Source organism: Bos indicus x Bos taurus, chromosome 25 (assembly GCF_003369695.1).
Source record: "Bos indicus x Bos taurus breed Angus x Brahman F1 hybrid chromosome 25, Bos_hybrid_MaternalHap_v2.0, whole genome shotgun sequence".
NCBI lineage: Eukaryota > Metazoa > Chordata > Mammalia > Artiodactyla > Bovidae > Bos > Bos indicus x Bos taurus.
Genome location: NC_040100.1, coordinates 30,976,710 through 31,000,471, shown reverse-complemented (window position 1 = coordinate 31,000,471; position 23,762 = coordinate 30,976,710). Strand labels below are relative to the sequence as shown.

The 23,762-nt window shown below is 47.9% G+C and overlaps 1 protein-coding gene across 4 annotated transcripts in view; it reads right to left on the bottom strand.

Moving 5' to 3' along the window:
• CPPED1 (calcineurin like phosphoesterase domain containing 1) overlaps positions 1-15,310 on the bottom strand; it is a 138,691-nt gene extending 123,381 nt beyond the window's left edge. Inside the window, exon 1 of one of the 4 annotated variants that reach the window (XM_027527190.1) lies at positions 15,112-15,310. In XM_027527190.1, the coding sequence (XP_027382991.1) occupies positions 15,112-15,181 (70 nt within the window). In that variant the 5' untranslated portion in view covers positions 15,182-15,310. Of the gene's footprint in view, positions 1-14,858; positions 15,078-15,111 lie in introns of those variants that run through there. The other 3 variants (XM_027527189.1, XM_027527188.1, XM_027527187.1) reach the window with 3 other exon arrangements.
• Positions 15,311-23,762: the final 8,452 nt, after the last annotated feature.

Below are 23,762 nucleotides of genomic sequence, written 5' to 3'. Positions count from 1 at the left end.
ACACACAACAGTAGCAAAATAATCTTCACCACTCTGGGACTCTTTCTGGTTTAACAAACCAAATGTCCCAACAGGAAGACTGCCAGAACCTGATGCCGCAGTTAACAGCATCTTTCATTAGTGGCGGCCTGGGCCTGGGGGTGGGGTGGGGGTGCTGAGGACGGGGGTGACAGCTAAGCGGTGTGGGGTTTTACTTTAGGGTGGGGAAAAGGTTCTAAAATTGGCTGTGGGGATAGTGGTGCATCTCTGTGCATAGACTAAAAGCCACCAAATTGTTCGCTTTGAAAGGGGAGAACTGTGTTTTTAAAAAGCAATGTCCTTCAGGACCCTCTCCTCCCCCCAAATAATTGAGACAGCGAAACCCAGAGTCTCTGAATTACGTTTCCTAAGTACCAAAGTGAATTTACCCAACCTCTTTTCTTGGCCTCCACATGTCCAAAGGTAGCTTTAGAGATACACAAAAGACTCTGAGTCACAGCTTGGCTGCCACACTTGCTATGTGGGGACGAGGGGCCTGCCAGCATCTTTATCTGCAGCCCTTCAGAGAAGTAAGAAGGCAGTCGGGCCAGGAGGGCTCAGCCAGGCGGCTCTCAGCATCAGTGCACTTGGCCGATGTTGTTCTAGACAATGACTAAGTTGGGGTGGGGGCGGGGACATTTTCCAAACCCCTGTCAATTTTCAGAAGCAGAACTCCACTCAGGGCCTGGCTGTGTTGGGTGGAGGTTTGCTGTGACTTTTCTGCGCCATTCTCCGTGATTCGTTGCCAAGACAGCCAGTGACTGCTGGCCTGGGCAGCACTTCAGGGAGAACTGGAAGCAGGCACTTGCTCTGGGCAGAGGCAGTCCCGCACAGAGGCTGGGTAAATGGGGGCCCTGGATGGAAGAGATGGCTACCCTTCCCTGAGACAGATGCAGCTCTACAGGGCAGGGGCCCCTGCCTGGAAACAAGCACCACCCCCAGCGGATGCCTCTGAGTAAGGCACCAACCACCCGGGGTGCATGGTTTGCAAGGGTCCTGTTGACTGGCTCAATATCTGGGTTCCTGCTGGTTTTGTCCAGAGAAAACATGGTGTGTATAAGTGATGGGTTAGTGGATACATATGCCTGATCAGGCGGCATTATATTCATTTTCATTTGTTTATTCACATAATGAAAGGCCACTGAAGGTCCACGGCTGCCAGACCCCCTCCTAGGCCCGGGCTTCCTGCCCTCCCAGGAATTTATCATCTAGGGCAGGAAAGGACATCAAAGTCACAGGAGTACAGACACAATTCTATTCACTGATGCAAAGAGCTGACTGGCTGAAGGCAGGAGGAGAAGGGGACGACAGAGGATGAGATGGTTGGATGGCATCACTGACTCAGTGGACAAGAGTTTGAGCAAACTCCGTGAGATGCTGAAGGCCAGGGAAGCCTGGCATGCTGCGGTCCATGGGGTAGCAAAGAGTCGGACACAGCTGAGTAACTGAACAATTATCATAAAAGAATGGGTGACGGCGAATGGCAGACGACCTAACTCAGAACGGGAGAGCCAGCCCAGGCCTGAAGAATGAAGAAGCAGTGAAGAGGGAGACAGAGACAAACCGTGACCAGGCCTGACAGAACTGGGTTTTGTTTCAAAGATCTGACTCTGGGTGCTCTTCAGGAAACAGAGTGGAAGCAGAGAGATGGATGGACCCCAGGTGTGCCCGGAGGGCTATGGACGCTGGGACACGGAGAGGGATAGAAGCAGAGGTAGAACAGTGACTCCTGGGCTGCCGGTGGGACAGAGCAGCTGGGGGAGCCTGAGAAGGAGCGGGTTGGGGGCTGGGGTCGGGGGACATAAATGAGGTGCCCCATCCTGCTCTGCTGGGTTCCGGTGGCGAGCCCAGAGGGCCGGGAGCCAGAAGAGCTGCGTGCTCCTCTGAACGCTCCTGCTTACCAGCCCTGGACCTGAGATGAGCGAGTGCCACGGTGCCCCACACAGATCCACACACGATGCACTCGCCACCCAGGCCGCTCCTTAACTCAGATCCGGACACCACCTGGCCTCTGTCTTCCAGCTGAGGACCTGCAGCAATAGCTCCACGAGGAGTGTTCTTTTTCTTTAAACAAGGAGACATGGGGGAGTCTGGACATTCTTTTGCTCATTTCCTGGGGGTCTGATGCCACTCCAAAATCACTGCAGATGGTGACTGCAGCCATGAAATTAAAAGACGCTTGCTCTTTGGAAGAAAAGTTATGACCAACCTAGATGGCATTATTAAAAAACAGAGACATTACTTTGCCAACAAAGGTCCATCTAGTCAAGGCTACGGTTTTTCCAGGAGTCATGTATGGATGTGAGAGTTGGACCATAAAGAAGGCTGAGCACCAAAGAACTGATGCTTTTGTGGTGTTTAAGACAACTCTTGAGGGTCCCTTGGACTGCAAGGAGATCCAACCAGTCCAACCTAAAGAAAATCAGTCCTGAATGTTCATTGGAAGGACTGATGCTGAAGCTGAAACTCCAATCCTTTGGCCACCTGATGTGAAGAACTGACTCATTTGAAAAGACCCTGATGCTGGGAAAGATAGAGGGCAGGAGGAGAAGGGGATGACAGAGGGTGAGATGGCATCCTCTCATCCAGTTGGATGGCATCGCCAACTCAATGGACATGAATTTGAGTAAACTCTGGGAGTTGGTGATGGACAGGGAGGCCTGGTGTGCTGCAGTCCGTGCAGTTGCAAAGAGTTGGACATGACTGAGCAACTGAACTGAACTGACGTCACAACATATGTGGTCCTGAGAGTGGCTGGCAGCCGGCCTGGGGCTTCTGCAGTCTCCACTTGCCCTGGCCCCACATTACTGCCCCTTGCTAGTTGGAGGGTTTGACAAAGTTAAAAATCACATACTACACGAATATAAAAAGTCGTCGCTGAGTCCTCTACTTGAAGAACACACTCCCTTAACAGACATCCACTAGGCCAACGTGAAGGTGTCACCAATGCTCTCCATGCCCCTGCAAAGGCTCTGATCGTGGCCCAGGGCGAGCTGGTGGCCTCTCCATGCTCTGCAGAGCTCTGCCCTGACCCTCATGGAGTTGCCCTCAGATCTGTTCATGCCTGCACTCATTTTTATACTGTCTAATTAAAATCAGAGAAATATGAATGTAAAAAATGTTGCTTCTGATAAAGCAAAGATGGCTGCTTTGGGAAGACTCAATAAAAGCAAGCTGGTAAAAAATAAAATACAATTGAATTAGGTACTGGGGAGGCAAGTGTAAAAGATCTGATGAGTATAAACTTAAAAGAATCCTTCACTCAGAATACTTGCTAAGTGATTTTTAACTGACTACTCCACTGAGGAAAAACCCAAACTGGAAAAGATTCCTTATGAGTGTGGTTTACACAAGAAAGGCTCCCTTGCAGGCCCATCCATAAATCCAAACTATTAACATAAGATATGACCTTGGCCTGACCTCAAAAGACTGGTAAATGAATGTATATTTATAATTAGAGTTTACATTAAAATGAAATGTCAAAAATGTGTAATTCTTTAAAGATTCCCCTCTTTAGCTAATTCTTTCTGTTTGTTGACAAACTACCAGGCTTCTACTGTAATAAAAAAAAAAAAAGGAAATTTCTAATTAGACCCTTACTTCATACCAATACATAAAAATTTACTCAATATGGAACCAGACCTAGACGTAACAGCATAAATTATAATACTCTTAAAACACAAGAGTAAAAATCTTCACAATTTGGGTTTAAGTAAAGATTTCTTGGGCGTCCCTGGTGGCTCACACAGTAAAGAGTCTGTCTGCAATGCAGGAGATCTGGGGTTCGATCCCCGGGTCAGGAAGATCCCCTGGAGAAGGGAATGGCTACCCACCTCAGTATTCTTGCCCGGAGAATTCCATGGACAGAGGAGCCTTGAGGGGGGGCAGTGCACAGGCTACAGTTCTAAGATATTGCATCAAAAGGACAAGTTCTAGTCAAGGCTATGGTTTTTCCAGTGGTCATGTATGGATATGAGAGTTGGACTGTGAAGAAGGCTGAGCACCGAAGAATTGATGCTTTTGAACTGTGGTGTTGGAGAAGACTCTTGAGAGTCCCTTGGACTGCAAGGAGATCCAACCAGTCCATTCTGAAGGAGATCAGCCCTGGGATTTCTTTGGAAGGAATGATGCTAAAGCTGAAACTCCAGTACTTTGGCCACCTCATGCGAAGAGTTGACTCATTGGAAAAGTCTCTGATACTGGGAGGGATTGGGGGCAGGAGGAGAAGGGGACAACAGAGGATGAGATGGCTGGATGGCATCACTGACTCGATGGACATGAGTCTGGGTGAACTCCGGGAGTTGGTGATGGACAGGGAGGCCTGGCGTGCTGCGATTCATGGGGTTGCAAAGAGTCAGACACGACTGAGTGACTGAACTGAACTGAACTGGGAGTTCAGAATTAAAAACTTGGGTGCTACAAATGACATCATCAAGAAAGTGAAAAAAACAAGCCACAGAATGGGAGAAAAAATGTGCAAATCATACAGTCGACAAGCAACTTGCATGCAGAACATACAGAGTCTACGACCATACCACCCTGAACATGCCCAATCTCGTCAGAACATAGAGAGAACGCTAACAAATTTAATAATAGAAACAGAAATAACCCTATTTGAAAAGTAGGCAAAGGATCTGAACAGATAGTTCTTCAAAGATTACAAACAGCCAATAAGATGTGAAAAGATATCCAAAAGCATTAGCCATTAGGAAAATGCAAATCAAAACCGCAGTGAGATTTCACTTCACATCCGTGTGCTGGGTTCTAAGTAAATGGACAGACAGTCTCCAGTACGGATGAGGGTATGGAGAAATCTGAACCACATGCACTGCTGCTAGGAATGGAAATGGTCAGCTGCTTTGGAAAACACCTTGGTGGTTCCTCAAAATGCTAAACACAGCTACTTACGTACGTGTGTGCTCAGCCACTTCAGCCATGTCCAACTCTGTGACCCTGTGAACTGTAGCCCGCCAGGCTCCTCTGTCCATGGGATTCTCTAGGCAAGAATACTGGAGTGGGGTGCCATGCCCTCCTCCAGGGGATCTTCCCAACCCAGGGATCAAACCCATCTCTCTTCCACTGGCACGCAGATTCTTTACCACTTAGCCACCAGGGAAGACCCAAAATGAAACATATGTCCCTACAAAAAGAAATCTATGTGCATGTTCGTGACAGCTTTCTTCATGATAGCCAGTGTCCAAATGGGAGAATGTGTCCAAAAAATTATCCAAATGTTCACCAATGGGTGAGTGGACAAACCAAATGTGGTAATCCATACACTGGAATATTGTTCAGTAGAAAGGGACAAAGTGCTGATACAAACTGCAACATGGGTGAATCCTAAAAAGATTATGTTAAGGGAAAGAAGCCAGTCACAAAAGACCACGGATGATACATTTATATGAAATGTCCAGAAAAGGCAAAGTTACAGAGGTAAATTAGTAGCTGACTGCGCTGGGAATGGAAACATAAAGAGACTGAAAATGGACACAAAGTATCCTTTCTGGGGAGAGGAGGAGGTTCTAAAACTGTGATGCTGTGCCAGGCCACAAAATGTATTAAAAACCAGTAAAACTGAAAATGAGTGAATGTTATGGTACCTCAACAGAGTCATTTAAAAACAGAAAAGCAAAGAAACAAGGCATTCAGAAACAAAAGTTCATTTGTCTTTTGGAAATGTTCTAACCGGAACTTTTTATGCACTGATTTTTACAGACAATGAAAGTGAGGAGGGAAGATATCCAAACTCCTATTTTAGTCACAGGAACCCTTCTTAAATAGGGAACTGGCCTGGCCTACATGGATGGCATAATTCAAGGTATTCATTTTGTTTTCTTCATTGATAGGTTAGAATTTTTTACATAATGTTTTTGATCCTGTTCAGACCTGAACCAACATTTCCAGTTTGATTGTTTCTACAGAAGTCCTTAGGTGAGACCTGAGGAAGTAAGTTTATTCTTTAGGAATTTCATTTATTGTCTTAAAGTGAAAGGGTTTCCAGGAGGGACCAAGAAATATTCATAATTAGTGAACACAGTTGGTGCCTCTGAAACAGCTGTGGAGGCTTAAAATGTCCGGGAAATCATCTTTTTAGGTCAACCACTGATGATCCCTGTACTCCGAGGGGGGAAATAACCGGCGATAAAATGAACTCGAAAAACTGATTGGGACCTAAAAACAAATACAGGTAATTTTGAAGGCATGTTTTAATCTTGGTATTTCTCCCTTTGAGAATTTCTTCAAAACAGGTGTTGTAAACTTTTCAGAAAGACCATTATTTGCTAGGAGAAAGTAGTCTTAATTAGGATACATGTCAAGGAAATATAATTATCAATTTGCCTAATTAAAATGAATATTTGAACATGCCTGAGGATTGTGAGCCTTCTCAGGTGAGACACGTACAACTTACTTTCTATAAACAACTGTTGACAGAGCCAAGCAGACTGTGTTAGCAGGAAATGGGTGACTGAGCCACGCTTAACAGGCAACAGAACTGCTTGGGAATACTGTTCCTCAAAAATCACCAGGAGGAAGTCTTAAAGTGCTTGCCATTGACTGTCTGTGTCCTCCCCAAACCCCTACACTGAAATCTAACCCCAAGTGTGATGATATTTGGAGACGGGGACTCTGGGAGGTGATTAAGCCGTGAGGGCTCAGTACTAGGATTACCCGAGGACTTCCCTGGTGGTCCAGTGGTTGAGAACCCACATGCCAATGCAGGGGACATGGGTTCGACCCCTGGTCCAGGAAGATTCCATATGCCACAGGGGCAACTGAAGCCCGTGCACCACAACCACTGAAGCCCAGTGCCGGGAGCCCATGCTTCTCAACGAAGCCCGTTGACAGCAACTCGAGAGTAGCCCCTGCTCGATGCCACTAGAGAAAAGACTTCACAGCAGCAAAGACCCGGCGCAACCAAAAGAAAGAAAGAAAATTTTTTAAGAGAGAGACCCGAGAGCTCACTCCCCACTTCCTCCACGCGAGGACCCAGCAGGAGGACAGCCATCTACTGTAATGACGGTTACACATCATTATACAGTACACATACAGTACATAAAGTGCACAACTCCAGGAGTGACTGTAATGCCAACTGTGGGCTCCGGCTGCTCACGTGGGGTCACTGCGTGTTCCTCCAGTGTAACGAACATACCACTCTGGTGGGGGGATGCTGATGATGGGAGAGGCTATCATGTGTGGGGGTGGGGTGGGCTATATGGGAAATTTCTGTACTTTCCTCCAACTTTGCTAGGAACATGTAACTGAGCTAAAAAATTAAGTCTTTAAAAAAAAGAAGAAGACCCATCTATGAATCAGGAAGAAGGTTCTCACCAGACACTGAGTCTGCAGGTTTCTTGACCTTGGATGGTCCTTTGACCAGCCTCCAGGATGTGAGCAATGCATTTCTGTTGTTTTTAAGGCAGCCAGCCTATGGTGTTTTGTCATAGCAGCCCCAGCTGGCTAAGAGAGCACGCCTTCATTTACTTGACAAGCTTCACTTGAGAAATAAACTGTTTAATTCTGGAGGGGGCTTCCCGTAGGGAGCATGAGGGTTATCAGGGCTGTGATTTTAGGCACAGTTACTGGAATTCACCAAAACCTCCTTGACAGGCAATGTGTATTTTGGCAAGAGACCGAAAAAGCCAGTTCCTTTCCTTTCTCTTCCAAGCCTGCCCTTGGGGCAACTCCACCAGCTCATCCCCTGCCCACAGAGCCTGAACTGGCAATGGACCCTCCAAGGGCATGGCCCAAAGTCACCAGCAATGCTAACAGGGACCTGGGACCCAGGGAAGGCAGTGACGGCGGGAGAGGCCGCCTGGGGGTGGACTAGGTGCTCAACATGCAGTGAACTGAACCCACAAGACTAGGAGTTTTAAGCCTGGCCCTCCAAAACCGGGGTTTTCCCCAGTGGCTCAGAGGTAAAGAATCTGCCTGCACTGCAGAAGACATGGGTTCGACCCCTGAGTCAGGAAGATCCCTGGAGAAGGGCATGGCAACCCACTCCAGTATTTTTGCCAAGAGAATCCCATGGACAGAGGAGCCTGGAGGGCTGCAGTTCACAGTCAGATGTGACTGAGTGACTGAGCACACGGGCATGCTCCAAAGCCAGGCCTTTAGAAGCCCTGGGCTATATGGGATCTCCATCCGTGGGCTCCTCTATCCATGGGATTCTCTTGGCAAGAATACTGGAGTGGGTTGCCATGCCCTTCTCCAGGGGATCTTCCTGACTCAGGGATCGAACCTGCATCTCCTGTGATGCAGGCAGATTCTTTACCTCTGAGCCACCAGGGAAACCCCTGGTTTTGGAGGGCCAGGCTTAAAACCCCTAGTCTTGTGGATTCGCTTCACTGCATGTTGAGCACTTAGTCCAACCGCAGGCTGCCTCTCCCGCCATCACTGCCTTCCCTGGGTCCCAGACCCCTGTACACACATACTATGCAGGCCCGCTGGGCTGCTCAACTGGCAAGGAAGACCAAGTGCAGGCCCCACTCCTAGAAGTCCAAGGTCACTTCCCTCCTCCTAGCTCATCAGTTTATCTTCTAAATCTCTCTCCATCCGCACATCTCTGCAATTTTTTCCCGGTGTATGCTTCTCTGGTCCTACGGCAGTCCTGGGGCAGCTCCAGTGAGCTGGGAAGCTTCATACCTCAGCACCCCTGTAATCTCCACTGGAAGCCCCCTACCACCTCCACATGTACCTCCAGCGACTGAGAATCAACAAGTTCAAAGTGAACAATGTGTGCCTTGGAAATGTTGCCTCAGGACAAGTTGCTGAGCTCCAGCTTCCAATTTGACTGCACCCCAAGTTCCTCTAAAGCAGAAGCTCTGTTGCTACCACTGCAGCCAGACTGTTCTTTCCAAAATGGGAACGGCATCACCTCATACATGCAGCTTAAAAGCCCTTGGTGTGATGGGCTTCCCTGGTGGTATTAGTGGTAAAAGAACCCGCCTGCCATTGCAGGAGATGTAAGAGACTCGGGTTCGAACCTTGGATGGGGAAGATCCCTGGACAAGAAAATGGCAACCCATTCAACCCACTCCAGTACTCTTGCCTAGAAAATCCCATGGACACAGGAGCCTGGGTGGCTATAGTCTACAGGGGTCGCAAGAGTCAACACGACTTAGTGACTGAATAACAACAACCATAAGATAAAAACAAAACTCCTCGATGACCTCCTTTCCCACAAGCCAGTCTCATTTCACGCCGCCCTGCTCCACACTCAGGAGTTTCCTTCTTTCAACCTTCCCTTTCCGGTCCCACCAGGTCAGACTTCCATTTGAACTCTAGTCCACAGTGGCCTTCCTGCCCTTCAGAACCCAGGTCCCTCCCACTCACCCTTCAACCAGGGGCCAACACATCCTTCCCCAGGGAAGCCTCCCTCAGGGCCTTGTTCAGGTCCCCTCCCTTCCCTGACATCTGCCAAGGCTGCTATTTATGCTGGTTCATGTGACCGGCAGGTTAGTATCGGGCTCTCCAAGTAGCTACAGGTGGACTGTGTGGGCTGTGTTAGCCACTCAGTCGTGTCCGACTTTTTGTGACCCCATGGACTGTAGCCCTCCAGGCTTCTCTGTCCATGGAACTCTCCAGGCAAGAATACTGGAGTGGGTTGCCATTCCCAACTAGTTTCACTCATCAATAATACAATTGCTGGGACAAGGGAGGTGCTTACTACATTTGATGAGTAGGCAAATGGATGAGCCAACAGAAAAATGGATGGACAGACAGATGAAATGATGGACATATGACAGACAGACTGGTGAATGGATGGTCTGGGAGATAGGTGGAGGGACAGAAAAGAGAGAGAGGTAGGGAGAGAGAGGAGGAGGAAGAGATGGTCAAAGAGAACATTTGTTCCCAGGGCCAAGCCCTCTTCTGAGCCCTCAATCCCATCTTTTCCCATCTCCTCAAATACTGCTCTCCAACCAGTGAACCTGCCTTTTGCATTTTTTCAACCCCAGATCCATCTCAGACCAGTCACGTGACCTTGGACAAGTTGCCCAGCCTTTCTGAGATTGACTTTTTCCCCACTATAGAAAGAAGAGAACCATAATAGCTAGTTCAACAGGACTGTTTTGAAGATTACATGAGATAGTCCACAGGCTTCCCTTGTGGCTCAGCTGGTAAAGAATCTGCCTGCAGTGCAGGAGACCTGGGTTTGATCCCTAGGTTGGGAAGATCCCCTGGAGAAGGGAAGGGCTACCACTCCAGTATTCTGGCCTGGAGAATTCCATGGATCGAACAGCCAGTTATGGGGTGGGGTCACAAACAGCTGGACAGGACTGAGCGACTTTCACTTTTTTTCACTTGAGACCATCCACACACAGCACAGAATACAGTGCCTGGCAAGCCATAAACAGCTGACAGATGTTAGATGCTCCTATTGTTCTTACCATCTTTACTACTGCTGCAAACCCTTCAGCCTCCAGCAGCCTTGCTCCTCCCTCAAGCTTCTAGTGTCCTACGTCAACCTTGCATCACCAAAGGGCTCCAAGCAGAATCCTATGCTTGCTGACTGCACGTCCTCACTCTCTGCCATTCCTCAAGCACCATGCCCCCGGGCTTCCCTCTACAACTCTACTGAAACTGTCCTCCCGAAGGTGACAGAACAATCAAACCTGCTCAGCTACCACTCACCTAGACGTCTGCAGCATCTGAGCCTGTGCACACCCTGCCTGAGCCCCCCTCCCCAGCTTTGGTACCAAGGCCGGTTCCTCGGTCTATCTTCCAAAGTTCCTGGTTGCTTCCTGCTCTGAGACCTTCAGTGTGTCTTTTCCTGTTTCTTATCCCCTGCTGCTGCTGCTAAGTCACTTCAGTCGTGTCTGACTCTGTGTGACCCCATAGATGGCAGCCCACCAGGCTCTCCCATCCCTGGGATTCTCCAGGCGAGAACACTGGAGTGGGTTGCCATTTCCTTCTCCAATGCATGAAAGTGAAAAGTGAAAGTGAAGTCGTTCAGTCATGTCCGACCCTCAGCAACCCCATGGACTGCAGCCCACCAGGCTCCTCTGTCCATGGGATTTTCCAGGCAGGAGTACTGGAGTGGGGTGCCATTGTCTTATCCCCTAAACATAGGCATATCCTAAGGTTACACACACACGTGCACACACCATCCACTGCTCCACACTTTTCCCCTGAGCGATGTCACTGACTCCTACAGCCATACCATCTACTTGCCTCTCCGGGGATGGCAGCACTCACACCTCCACCCCCAGCCATACACTGCATCCTCCAGGTTGCCCCAGATTTCCTGACGGCACTTCGAAGCCACCACTTCCCAATCAATCCCATCCTACCTGATCCTCCTCCTTGCTCCCCGATTTATGTTAAAAGTCTCACCAACACGCAGGACCAACGCTTAAAATCCCAACTCCCACTGCAGTGGCCTATTTTTTGTGCCATAGCTTTGTGCTTACATTATGCGTCCTTGCCTTCCCCTTGCTTTTTTCTACTCTCCACAAGATATCAGTAGGACTGCAATAAATACTTCCTGAACTGAAAAGAGACAGGGCAGAGTCACAGGGAACTCTCATAGTCTGCTAGTGGGAATGTAAGTTGCTGCGAGTATTCTGGAAGGCGATGTGACAAGGTCTAGTAAAGCTGGAAAGATCATATCCTGCAACCCAGAACTTTGCTCTCCTGGGTGGACGCCTTGGAGAAATTTTCCCGTGTGTCCACAAGACTTGTACCAGAATGCTCCTAACAACTGTTACCAACGGTGAAAAACAGAAAGAACTGAATGTCCATCATATCAGGATCCTTGCAGGAAATAGATGGCATGTTCAAATTATGACAATTAAAGGAGCATTTAAAGGGAGATTATTTGGGATGAGTTGAGTGTAGAACATCAAAGGATGGTTTAGTAGTCCAACACAGAAAAGCACAACTCCATCTGAAAGGAGGGAGGAAGTGGTTACCCAAATCTGAAATGAGAGTTCCGGCAGAAAGGCCATGTTGAGAGAAGCAGCGAATTTCAGGGGAGGAGTACAGCCAGGGAAAGAGGAGTGTGAAAAACCTGGCTTAAAACTCAACATTCAAAACACTAAGATCATAGCATCAGGTCCCATCACTTCATGGCAAATAGATAGGGAAACAATGGAAACAGTGAGAGACTTTATTTCGGGGGGCTCCAAAATCACTGTAGATGGTGACTGCAGCCATGAAATTAAAAGACACTTGTTCCTTGGAATAAAAGCTATGCCCAACTGAGACAGCATATTAAAAATCAGAGACACTACTTTACTGACAAAGGTCTGTCTAGTCAAAGCTGTGGTTTTTCTAGTAGTCATGTGTGGATGTGAGAGTTGGACCATAAAGAAAGCTGAGTGCCAAAGAATTGATGCTTTTGAACTGTGGTGTTGTAGAAGACTCCTGACAGTCCCTGTGACTGCAAGGAGATCCAACCAGTCCATCCTAAAGGAAATCAGTCCTGAATATTCATTGGAAGGACTGATGCTGAAGCTGAAGCTCCAATCCTTTGGCTACCTGATACAAAGAGCCAACTCGTTGGAAAAGACCCTGATGGTGGGAAAGACTGAAGGCAGGAGAAGAAGTGGACGACAGAGGATGAGATGGTTGGATGGCATCACTGACTCGAACGACATGAGTTTGAGCAAGCTCCGGGAGTTGGTGATGGACAGGGAAGCCTGGTGTGCTGAGTCCACGGGGTCGCAAAGAGTCAGACACGACTGAGGGACTGAACTGTAGAGCCAGCCAGAGGCAGCTCCACAGAGAAGAAGTCAGGGGAATAAACACTTTAGCTTTCCCATTCCTCTGGTCTCCAAATGGGACTCCCCATTGTCTCAACCTAACAAAAGGCCTAAGGGCAAGGAGCCCATGGATGAAGCCCATGGAGATCAACCTTCTAGAGTGGTGGGGAAGGGAGGGTATAGATTTGGAAAGCAAAGGGAAGATCCTCAGAATATCTAGCAACAGAATGTATCAAGTACTGATCTATGCTTTTATAATGGAGTACTGCCCAGCAATAAAATGAGCAATGAACTGTGGAAAATTCTTAGAGCTACTTATACCAACACGGATAAATCTCAAAAACCTCACACTGGATTGAAATAGAGAAGGAACCTGCGGGGTCCTCCAGAAAACAAAAGCCTTTCCGTGTCCCTCATTTCTTGTTTGAAGAAAAGGCTTTAGTCTCCTAGACCTTTCCTGAGTTCCCAAGAACAGATTCAAGGGGTTAATAATGAGGGACTTGAGGGAATGCAAAAACGAAGGGAAAACAGTCAAGAAACAACAGTGACGGGATAAAACAGAGTCCCAGTCCCTCCATAACAATCTGATCCAGTCTTTTGAGTTCTGCAGCCCTCCCCACCCCCGAGGTGGAGGATGATAACTAACATGGTGAAACCCCCAGACTGATCAGAACTAGAGGCTGAGGCTTGAGATTCCTGGAGCCCTACCCTGTTCTGGTTTCACCAGAAACCAACCAGAAGAAAGGTGTTCACCCTGCAGCTGTCTCCCCAACTGTTTCCTTTAAATACTCTTCCCTGAGGGACTTCCCGAGCAGTCCGGTGGTTAAGACTCCCCCTTACAATGCAGGGGGTGTGGGTTCAATCCCTGGTCAGGGAGCTGAGATCCCACGTGCCTCGTAGCCAAAAAATCATCCACATTAAAAAAAAAAAAAAAAAACACTTAAAAAAGAACCAAAACCTCTTCCCTGAAAACCAGAGGGACCTGGAGTCTTTTGAGCATGAGTCACCTGCTCTCCTAGCTTGGCCCTGCAATAAATCCTCTGCTCCAAACTCTGATATTTTGGTTTGTTTGGTTTCACTGTGAGTTGCACACATGAACTTGGGTTTAAAAAACGATGAAAAAGGCACATTAAAACAATATTTAGAGAACGGGCACTATAACAGGTTGTATTTTAAAATCCACCTCAACCAGATCTCTGGCCCCATATGCTCTTCTAGAACCCTGCCTCCTTTCCCACCCTCCCACCAACGGTTGCAGAAGATAAAAGAACAAAACTTTAGACCAGAGAGTTATAGAAAAAAAACCTACTTCAATAACGGTGACCAAGGGAAAGTCTTTCTGAGAAAGTGATCAAACTTTAATTAAGGTGCGAAGGTTTGAGAAAGAGCCAGACACATCAGCCAGCTATTAGCCAGGCCCTACAGAGAGAAAGGACTTGGCCTTTTAAAATAGTTCAAGAAGCCCAGTGAAGCAGAATTGAGCAAGAAGAATGGCGAGCGTGAAGTAATACAGGTGAGCACAAGCCGGATTGTAGAGGGCATCTGGGGTGACTTCTCCGGGGTGACAAAAACCCGCGAGTTCATGGGAAGGAAGGTGACTCCACGCAGCAAAACCCGCAGGGAGGAGCAAGGAACGGGGAGCAGTGGTTCCTCTTGGGCCTCCGGAGTGAACATTCACTCAGCACTTAGCCTGTGTCAGGAACGGGGTTACAAAAATTCTTTGAACCTTCTAACTCTCTTCTGTGGGGTAAGCATTAACAAACCCATTCTCACAGCGAGGCGAATTAGCTAACTCCGAAGTCCAAGCACGTAACTCAAACACAACTCTTGACTGCCTCCCTGCTCTCTTAGCTCTGAAGGCACTGCTAACATTTGGGTGAATGACTCATATTGTAGAAGATAACCGTGATTACGGAGTGCAAATCTACATCAAGGTCAACAACCATAATAAAAAATAACCGCATCGCACGTGCACCCAGCGCTTATCCCGTGCCACATAGAACCTCGTTGCTTTATTCCCGCCTCACAGATGAGGAAACTGAGGCGAACACTCCCTGAGCCACGTATCCAAGGCAGGACTTAGAAATCAAGTGTAACTGCACAGCCCGCGATATCAACTATGTCTTGCTGCCTCACTTTTATCTTCTCTCCGAGAACCTCGGTCAAGGCCAACGAAATTCCATGACTGTCGGACCCCCAGCCCAGGAACGCCTCTCTCACAGGAGCCCCTGGAAGCCCCACGTGCGGGAGGTGCGGTTGCTATTGCGATCCCCAGCCCCCGGGGTGCAGCCCCCACTGGGGTCCGGCTGGAGGTGCACATCCCAACCTAACGTTCCCCTCGCCGAATGTTCCGCAGCCCTGAAACCACCCACTCCCCAGCAGGAAGTACCTGAGGAAAAGGCGTCCAGGGTCCTGCCCCGCGCTCTGTGGAAAACACCCCCCGCCTCTGCAGCCGACATGGCTAGCGAGTATTTTGGCCTCAACTAAGTCTGCTGCGTAGCAAGGAGCTATGAGACTCTTAACTGCCCAAGCGCCGGGTGGGGCCTGCCCGGCTGGGGGCTGCGCCCTCTGCTTGGGGCGGGGCGGGGCCGGCGGGCGCGCAGGACTCGGTCGCTCGGGGCGCCACTAGTGCTGTCTGAGCGGGGCGGAAGCGTGAGCGGCCCCTGTGCAATCGACTGGGGCTCCTGGCGAGTGGAGGCCACTTGCCAGTCGCCTGCGTGGGCAGACGGAGTGAATTTGGCCTCAGGCATGTGGGCAGACCTTCGCTAAAGGTGGGGGCTCCAGGTTTAACAACTAAAGCTGAGCCCCCGTCTCCCGCATTCCAGGCGGGTTCTTTACCCTCTGAGCCACCAGAGAATCCCAAGATTGCCACCAGGGAATCCCAAGATTACAGGACACTCGGTTAAATTGGAATTTCAGATAAGCAATGAATGATAAGTATGTTGTATGTAATTTGCAAGATGCTGGTACTAAAATGTTTGTAGTTGTTTATCTGAAACAGCAATTTAAATGGGGACTTGTATTGTATCTGGTCCAAAGGACCCAGCCCTGTCCTTGGGGGATAAGACAGTACCTTCCACCAGCCACCTGCTGTGATTGCTGACATTTCATTCTGAAGCAGCTTCAGTTTTGCTTGTCATCAGCACCATCACCATCATTCCGTTTGAAACCAAATCCCCCTAAAATTGAGTTCTTTTACCAAATCGTGATTAATCTCACTATTAAAAATTTTATTCTCTTTCTGTCCAGCCCTAGTTCCCATCAGGATTGAGGACTATCAAAGAATAGGGGAGATTGAAACCAACCAGGACTGGGGCCTTCCAGGGTAGAAAAGCCCTGCCATGTCCCCTTGTTTATTTGTAGGGAAAAAAAGGCTTTAGCCTCTGAGGCCTCTGTTGAGTTCCAAAGAGCAGGCTCAAGCAGTTAATGATTAAGACAGCAGAGTCACCAGATTCTGTAGGAATGTAGATAAACAATCTGATGTATATGAAGACACCCCCAGCCCCAACTCAGGTGGAAGGTGCTGACCACAGGCACAAGACTCCAGACTGGTTGGAACCAGAAGGTTAAAATTTCAGAAACATCACCCTGTTACCCCACCAACCAATCAAAAGAAAGTCTATATAAGCATTCTAGACACTCTTGCCTAACACTATCTTTTAAAAACCCTTGCTAGAAGGCCATCAGTTTATTTGTGTCTTTTGAGCATGAGCTGCTACCCCCTACAAATAAACTCTACTTTGCTGCAAACACCCAATGTCAGAGTTTCGCTTTCTGCACCATGGACACAGGAGTCCTTGCTTGGTGACACATTACTGTCATCACCCCTCATTAAGCATCTGGGATTGTTAAGCACTTTGCACCAGCTCACTTAATCCACACAAAAACCTCAGGGGATGGTGCTGTCGTTCGCTGCATTTATCAGAAGAGGAAACTGATGCCCAGAGAGATGAAATGGTGTGCACAAGTGACACACACCCAGGAAAGTAGTGAAACAGCCGCCCACCTGTACCAGTATCTGTCCAGCGGAAAAAAATCATTAAAATGAACTACTAAGCCAGGTTTGTCAAACCTGCTAAAAATACAAGTTCCAGACTGGAGTTGCTGTACCTGAAATTCAGCCTCTGTACCACATCACCAAATTGTGTCTTGGAGACAAAGTTTGGAGTAAAGTAGAAAAAAAGAGCTTTATTGCTTTGCTGGGCAAACAGGGCCGCAGTGGGCTAATGTCCTCTAATGTGTGTCAAGACCTGGAAGGGGTAGTGAGAAGTTTTATAGGAATGGTTCAAAGAGGAGGGTGTGATCAGCTCATGAATATTCTTCTGATGGTGGGGAGGCAACTTGAAGTCAGCATGGTCAACCTCCTGGTTCCTACTGGTCTGGGGTCTACGTGCTTGTGGGCAACATGCAGTTAACATATCCCACCGGGTAGGGATTTCAGTATCTGCAAAACAACTCAAGGATATTGCTATGTGCATCTCTTGAGGGGGAGCCAGGACCCTGCCCCAAGGCTGCACTACTGTTTCTTGACTGCTCCTTCCTTGTCTCTGCATCCATCCCACCTCCCAGCCCCCTCACTGATTAGCAACTGTTTGGACTTGCCCACTGGAACTCAACATTCCAAAAACTAAGATCATGGCATCCAGTCCCATCACTTTATGGCAAATAGATGGACAAACAGTGGCTGACATTATTTTTCTGGGTTCCAGAATCACTGCAGGTGGTGACTACAGCCATGAAATTAAAAGACGCTTGCTCCTTGGAAGAAAACCTATGACAAACCTAGACAACATATTAAAAAGCAGAGACATAACTATGCCAACAAAGGTCCATCGAGTCAAAGCTATGGTTTTTCCAATAGTCATGTAGGGATGTGAGAGTTGGACTATAAAGAAAGCTGAGCACTGAAGAATTGATGCTTTTGAACTGTGGTGTTGGAAAAGACTCTTGAGACTCCCTTGGACTGCAAGGAGATCCAACCAGTCCATCCTAAAGGAAATCAGTCCTGAATATTCATTGGAAGGATTGATGCTGAAGCTGAAGCTCCAATACTTTGGCCATCTAATGCAAAGAACTGACTCACTGGAAAAGACCCTGATGGTGGGAAAGATGGAAGGTGGGAGAAGAAGGGGATGACAGAGGATGAGATGGTTGGATGGCGTCACCAACTCAATGGACATGAGTTTGAGTAATCTCCGGCAGTTGGTGATGGACAGGCAAGCTTGGCATGCTGCAGTCCATGGGGTCTCAAAGAGTTGGACACAACTGAGTGAACTGAACTGAACTGGAATTCAGCAAAGGTCATGCAGGCTTGAATGAAGCCTATTTCCTGTAACCAAGAAATGGGGGACACAGAAAGACTTTTGTGGACTTCCCTGGTAGTCCAACGGTTAAGAAAATCTGCCAGCCAATACAGGGGACAGTTTTGGTCCCTGGCATAGGAAGATTCCACATGCCACAGGACAGCTGGGCTCATGAGCCACAACTACTGAAGCCAACATGCTCTATAGCCCACACGTTGCAACTAGAGAAAGCTTGTGGGCAGCAACAAAGACCCAGTGCAGCCAAAAATAGATAAATTTAAAAAAAAATTTTAAGAGAGGCTTTTATTTCCAGGAACCCCCAGGGGCTGAGTGACACAGCTCAGTTTCACTACTGAGTCTAAATCTCCAGAAAAAGGGACTGCTTCTAATTCCCTAGGAGTTCTTATGATATGACAGATTGGAAATTCTTTTAACTAGCTACCTACATCTGAAGCATTGTTTGGGTAGCTAAAATGACCAGGGCAACTGCTCCCTAGTCTTGGACAAGAGGTAGTAAATGATAGCAGTTAAGAATATTAGTGCTGAGGAGTTCTAGAGTCAGACTCGCTGGTTGTGCTGTCGTCGCTGAGTTGTGTCCTATTCTTTGTGATCCCATGGACTCTAGCCCACCAGGCTCCTCTGTCCATGGGATTCTCCAGGCAACAATACTGAAGTGGGTTGCCATGCCTTCCTCCAGGGGATCTTCTCAGCCCAGGGATCGAACCCAGGTCTCCCACATTGCTGGCGGGTTCTTTATAGTCTGAGCTACCAGGGAAGTCCAAGAATACTGGAGTGGGTAGCCTATCCCTTCTCCAAGGGATCTTCCTCACCCAGGAATCAAACCAGGGTCTCTTGCATTGCAGGCAGATTCTTTACCAGCTGAGCTACCAGGGAAGCCCACTTGCTGGTTGTATAAGCTTGCAAATTACTTAGTTTCTACATGCCTCAATTTCACTAAAGTGAAAGTGTTAGTCACTCAGTTGTGTCAAACTCTTTGCAACCCCATGGACTGTAGCCCACCAGGCTCCTCTGCCCATGGAATTTTCCAGTCAAGAACACTGAAGGAGTTGCCATTTCCTTGTCCAGAGGATATTCCTGATCCAGGGATTGAACCCTGGTTTCCCACATTGCATGTAGACTCTTTACCATCTGACCCACCAGGGAAGCCCTCTGTCAAGCAAAAACAATTGTAGTGAGAAACGGAGTTCAGTTCAGTTCAGTCACTCAGTTGTGTCTGACTTTTTGCAACCCCACGGACTGAAGCATGTCGGGCTTCCCTGCCCATTACCAGCTTCCAGAGCTTGCTCACATTCATGTCCATTGAGTCAGTGATGCCATCCAACCATCTCATCTTCTGTCATCCCCTTCTCCTCCTGCCTTCAATCTTTCCCAGCATCAGGGTCTTCTCCAGTGAGTCAGTTCTTCTCATCAGGTGGCCAAAGTTTTGGAGCTTCAGCTTCAGCATCAGTCCTTCCAATGAACATCCAGGACTGATTTCCTTTAGGGTGCAGTGGTTTGATCTCCTGTAGTACAAGGGACTCTCAAGAGTCTTCTCCAACACCATAGTGCAAAAGCATCAATTCTTCAGCGCTCAAACTTCTTTATAGTCCAGCTCTCACATCCATACGTGACTACTGGAAAAACCATAGAGAGATGGACTATTTCCTGCCGTATCAGTAAATGAGGATGTCACAGTCATCAGGGATTGCAGCCCTCCAGTGTGAGTTCTGAAGGAGATCAGCCCTGGATTTCTTTGGAAGGAATGATGCTAAAGCTGAAACTCCAGTACTTTGGCCACCTCATGCAAAGAGTTGACTCATTGGAAAAGACTCTGATGCTGGGAGGGATTGGGGGCAGGAGGAGAAGGGGACAACAGAGGATGAGATGGCTGGATGGCATCACTGACTCGATGGATGTAAGTCTGGGTGAACTCCGGGAGTTGGTGTTGGACAGGAAGGCCTGGCGTGCTGCGATTCACGGGGTCACAAAGAGTTGGACACGACTGAGCGACTGAACTGAACTGAACTGAAGGGCACTCAGGAAAGAAAAGAATACCTGTGAACCAGCAGCCATCAGGACCACAGCCACCCAATACAGTGAGCCCCAGGGGTGCTCAGGATGTGAAAAAACACAGGATACTGGCCCCAGGGTAGTTGAGATACATATGAGAGAAATGATTTCAGTGAGCCCCAGACTCTTACATCTTCCCATATGTAGAAAAGTATTAAATTCCTTAACTTGGGATATCTGGCTTCCTTTAATTAACAATAATCTTTTGATGTTCAGACTGCCAGACGTTTGTTGTAAAACTTCTGTATAACCCGGCTCCTCCCTTTGCCTCCTCGGAGCATCTCTCAGGGTCACTTGAGATGCTGTCTCTCGGGCTGGAAGTCCTAAAAATTCCCACTGACTAAAACGTAACTCTCAACTTTTAGGTTGTGGCTAATTTTTAAGTCGACAGTACTATCTTGCTCATAGAGCTGCTTGGAGGCTTAAATGAGTTGGTACATCCAAGTGCTTAAAACAAAAATGGTACAGATGAACTTATTTTCAAAAGAGAAATAGAATCACAGAAGTAGAAAGCAAACTTATGTTTTCCCCTCAAGGTGGGGAGGGAGGTGGGATGAGCTGGGAGACTGGGACTGACGTTTCGAGTCCATGGACTGTAGCCTGCCATGGAATTCTCCAGGCAAAAATACTGGAGTGGGTTGCCATGCCCTCCTCCAGGAAATCCACTCAACCCAGGGATCAAAACCAGGTCTTGTACATTGCAGGCAGATTTTTTACCACTGAGCCACCAGGGAAGCCTCATATATACACTACTATATATAAACTAGGTAACTAATGAGATCTATTACTAGTGTATAGCACAGGGAACTCTACTCAATGATCTGTAGAGAACTACATGGGAAGGAAATCTGAAAATGATTTCCCTGGTGGTCCTGTGACCAAGACTCCGAGCTTCCAGTGCAAGTGGCTGAGGTTCAGTCCCTGGCTGGAGAACTATATTCCACATGCTATGTCAAGAGGATTATGCATGCTCAGTGAAGACTGAATATCCTGAGTGCCACAACTAACACCCAGTACAGCCAAATATATAAAAATAAATTAAAAAAAAATTTTTTAAGGCATGAAATAAATACAGATACACACATATATATTTTAAAATAAAATTAAAAGTGGATATATGTACAACTTTAGAGTTCGTTGTAAATCAATGTTACTCCAAAAAATAAATAGGTGAAGTGTACTGGGAGGAAAAGTGCTTAAAACAATTGGTCTAATAGCAAGTGGGAAGTACTGAATGAATATTGGCCACTGTTATTGTAATCATTATTGATCACTTATATACCTGGAAAAAAAAGTGAAAGTGTTAGTAGCTCAGTCATGTTTGATTCTTTGCAACCCCATGAACTATAGTCTGCCACGCTTCTCTGTCCATGGGATTCTCTAGCAAGAATGAATACTGGAGTGGATAGCTATTCCCTTCTCCAGGGGGTCTTCCTGACCCAGGGGTTGAATCTGAGTCTCTTGCACTGCAAGCAGATTCTTTACCATCTGAGCCCCCAGGGAAACCCTATTCACTGCCTATGGCCTGGTCCAGCAGAAAATTCTCAGGAAATGTTGGAGGAATGAATTGATAAATGAGGATCAAGAATCCTAACAGAGGCCTCAAGCCCCTGGGAGATGCAACCCTAGCCTACTTCTCACCCACTAATTGTGAGGCCACTAATTTCAGTTCCTTAAATATGCAAATCCATTCCCCTCTTTGCCTCTGTGGTTCCTCCTGTTTACAGTGTATCTGCCCATTCAAATATCAAGGCCTCTGCTTAAATCACACTTGACCACAGTGAAGCCTTACCCTACACACTTGTACACACTCTTCAAATTTTTAAAATGTTTTTAGTCACGTCTCATGGCCTGTAGCGGGATCTCAGTTCCAACCAGTACCTCGGCAGTGGAAGCTTAGAGTCTTAACAACTGGACCACCTGGTTATCCCTCATTGTTTTTAATAGCACTCTGCTCATGACCTTCATAGCCCTTTGCACAGTTGGTTATCGTGTGCTTACACATGGTTGATGTGTAACTATAGATGTAACTATTGATTTAATGTTGTCTCTCCCAGTTCAAATATAAGGTCTATGAGGGCAGTTACTTTGCCCTGCCCACCAAGAGGGTACATAAACTCAAATGGCTGTTGCATGATAAATAAGTGGATGATGACTGTCTTGGTAGGATAACCCTGTGTAGAGCTTGGGCAGTGATGGTGAGTAACTTCAGAGCTGCATGGGTGCCACTTACTGAGAGCTCCAGCTGCAACTACAGCTTGTCTTCCACTCCGATCAGCAACCTCTGAGCCGCACTGCCGGCCACATCCTCCCCTGACCACTGTGCTTCCGCTCTCCCCTGACTGTACTCCTTTAGCTCAGATGCTTTTGTTTTCAGTTGCCTGGAAGGCAAGAGAGGCAGACAGGCAGCATAAGAGCAGATTCCTGGACAGCAGGCTGACCTGTTCAGTCCACTTCTCAGCTGTGTGGCCTTCAGCATGTCATTGACTCTTTCTAAGCTTCCTGCTTCTAAGTCACTTCAGTCATGTCTGACTCTTTCCCGAGTGTATGGACTGTAGCTCGCCAGGCTCCTCTGTCTATGGGATTCTCCAGAAAAAACTCTCTAGACAAGAATCATGGAGTAGGTTGCCATGCCCTACTCTAGGGGATCTTCCCAGCCAGGGATCGAACCTGCATCTCTTATGTCTCCTGCATTGGCAGGCAGGTTCTTTACTGCCAGCAGCATCTGGGAAGCCCTCTCTTCTGACCAAAACTGCCTGCCCTGGCCAGGCACCATAGTAACCACTTGTGTGAGTTATCTTGTAACAGGAGGTCTTGGTAAGGAATACGGAGCCAACAAGCTAACACCAAATGGAAGATTTCAGGAAAGATCAAAAGGAGAGAGGAGACTCCAGTCCATATATCCTACCAACCTCCCAGAATCCTTCTTGCTGGCATCCATGTTGGCTGAGCAATGCATGTGCCACCCGGAAGGCCCCTGAGTCAGAATGATTGGCCAGAGATGACCCAGAAACTAACCTCATCACCATGAAACCCGAGACTGCAAGCCATGTGGCAGAGCAGTTTCTCCTGTGTTCCCTCACCTTCCCTGCTCTCCACCCAGGCACCCCTTCCCAGTAAAGTCTCTTGCTTTGTCAGCACGTGTGTCTCCTTGGACAATTCACTTCCAAGTGTTAGACAAGAGCCCGCCCTTGTGCCCTGGAAGGGGTCCTCCTTCCTGCGACATGAGATGTGTAGGAGGGGTGGAGATGTGGTCCAGTCCAGACCTTCCATGCTTGAGTAGGCAACCCACAAGCAGGAGGATAATCACAACTGCAGAGATTCTTCCCAAGGAGTGAGCAGTCTTAGCTTCACATCAGGCTCCCGAGTCTGGGGTTCCTGCATGAGAAAGATGAGCCCCCAGAATGTTTGACTTTAAAGGCCAGTGGGGCTTGCATACAGGAGAGCCAGAGGACTGTAGGAAAGAAAGTGCATGCAAAATCTCATGTGCTTTGAGTCCCAGCTCCAACAGTAACTTGAAAGGAGTCAGACCTACTCGTTGATCTTGGAGAACCTCCCTGAGAGTCAGCAGGCAAGTGGAAGCCCCCCTCCCTACCCCACCCAGGGACACAGACATGGGTGGCAGCCATCTGGGACACTGGTGATGGCTAGAGCCATTCTGGAGTCC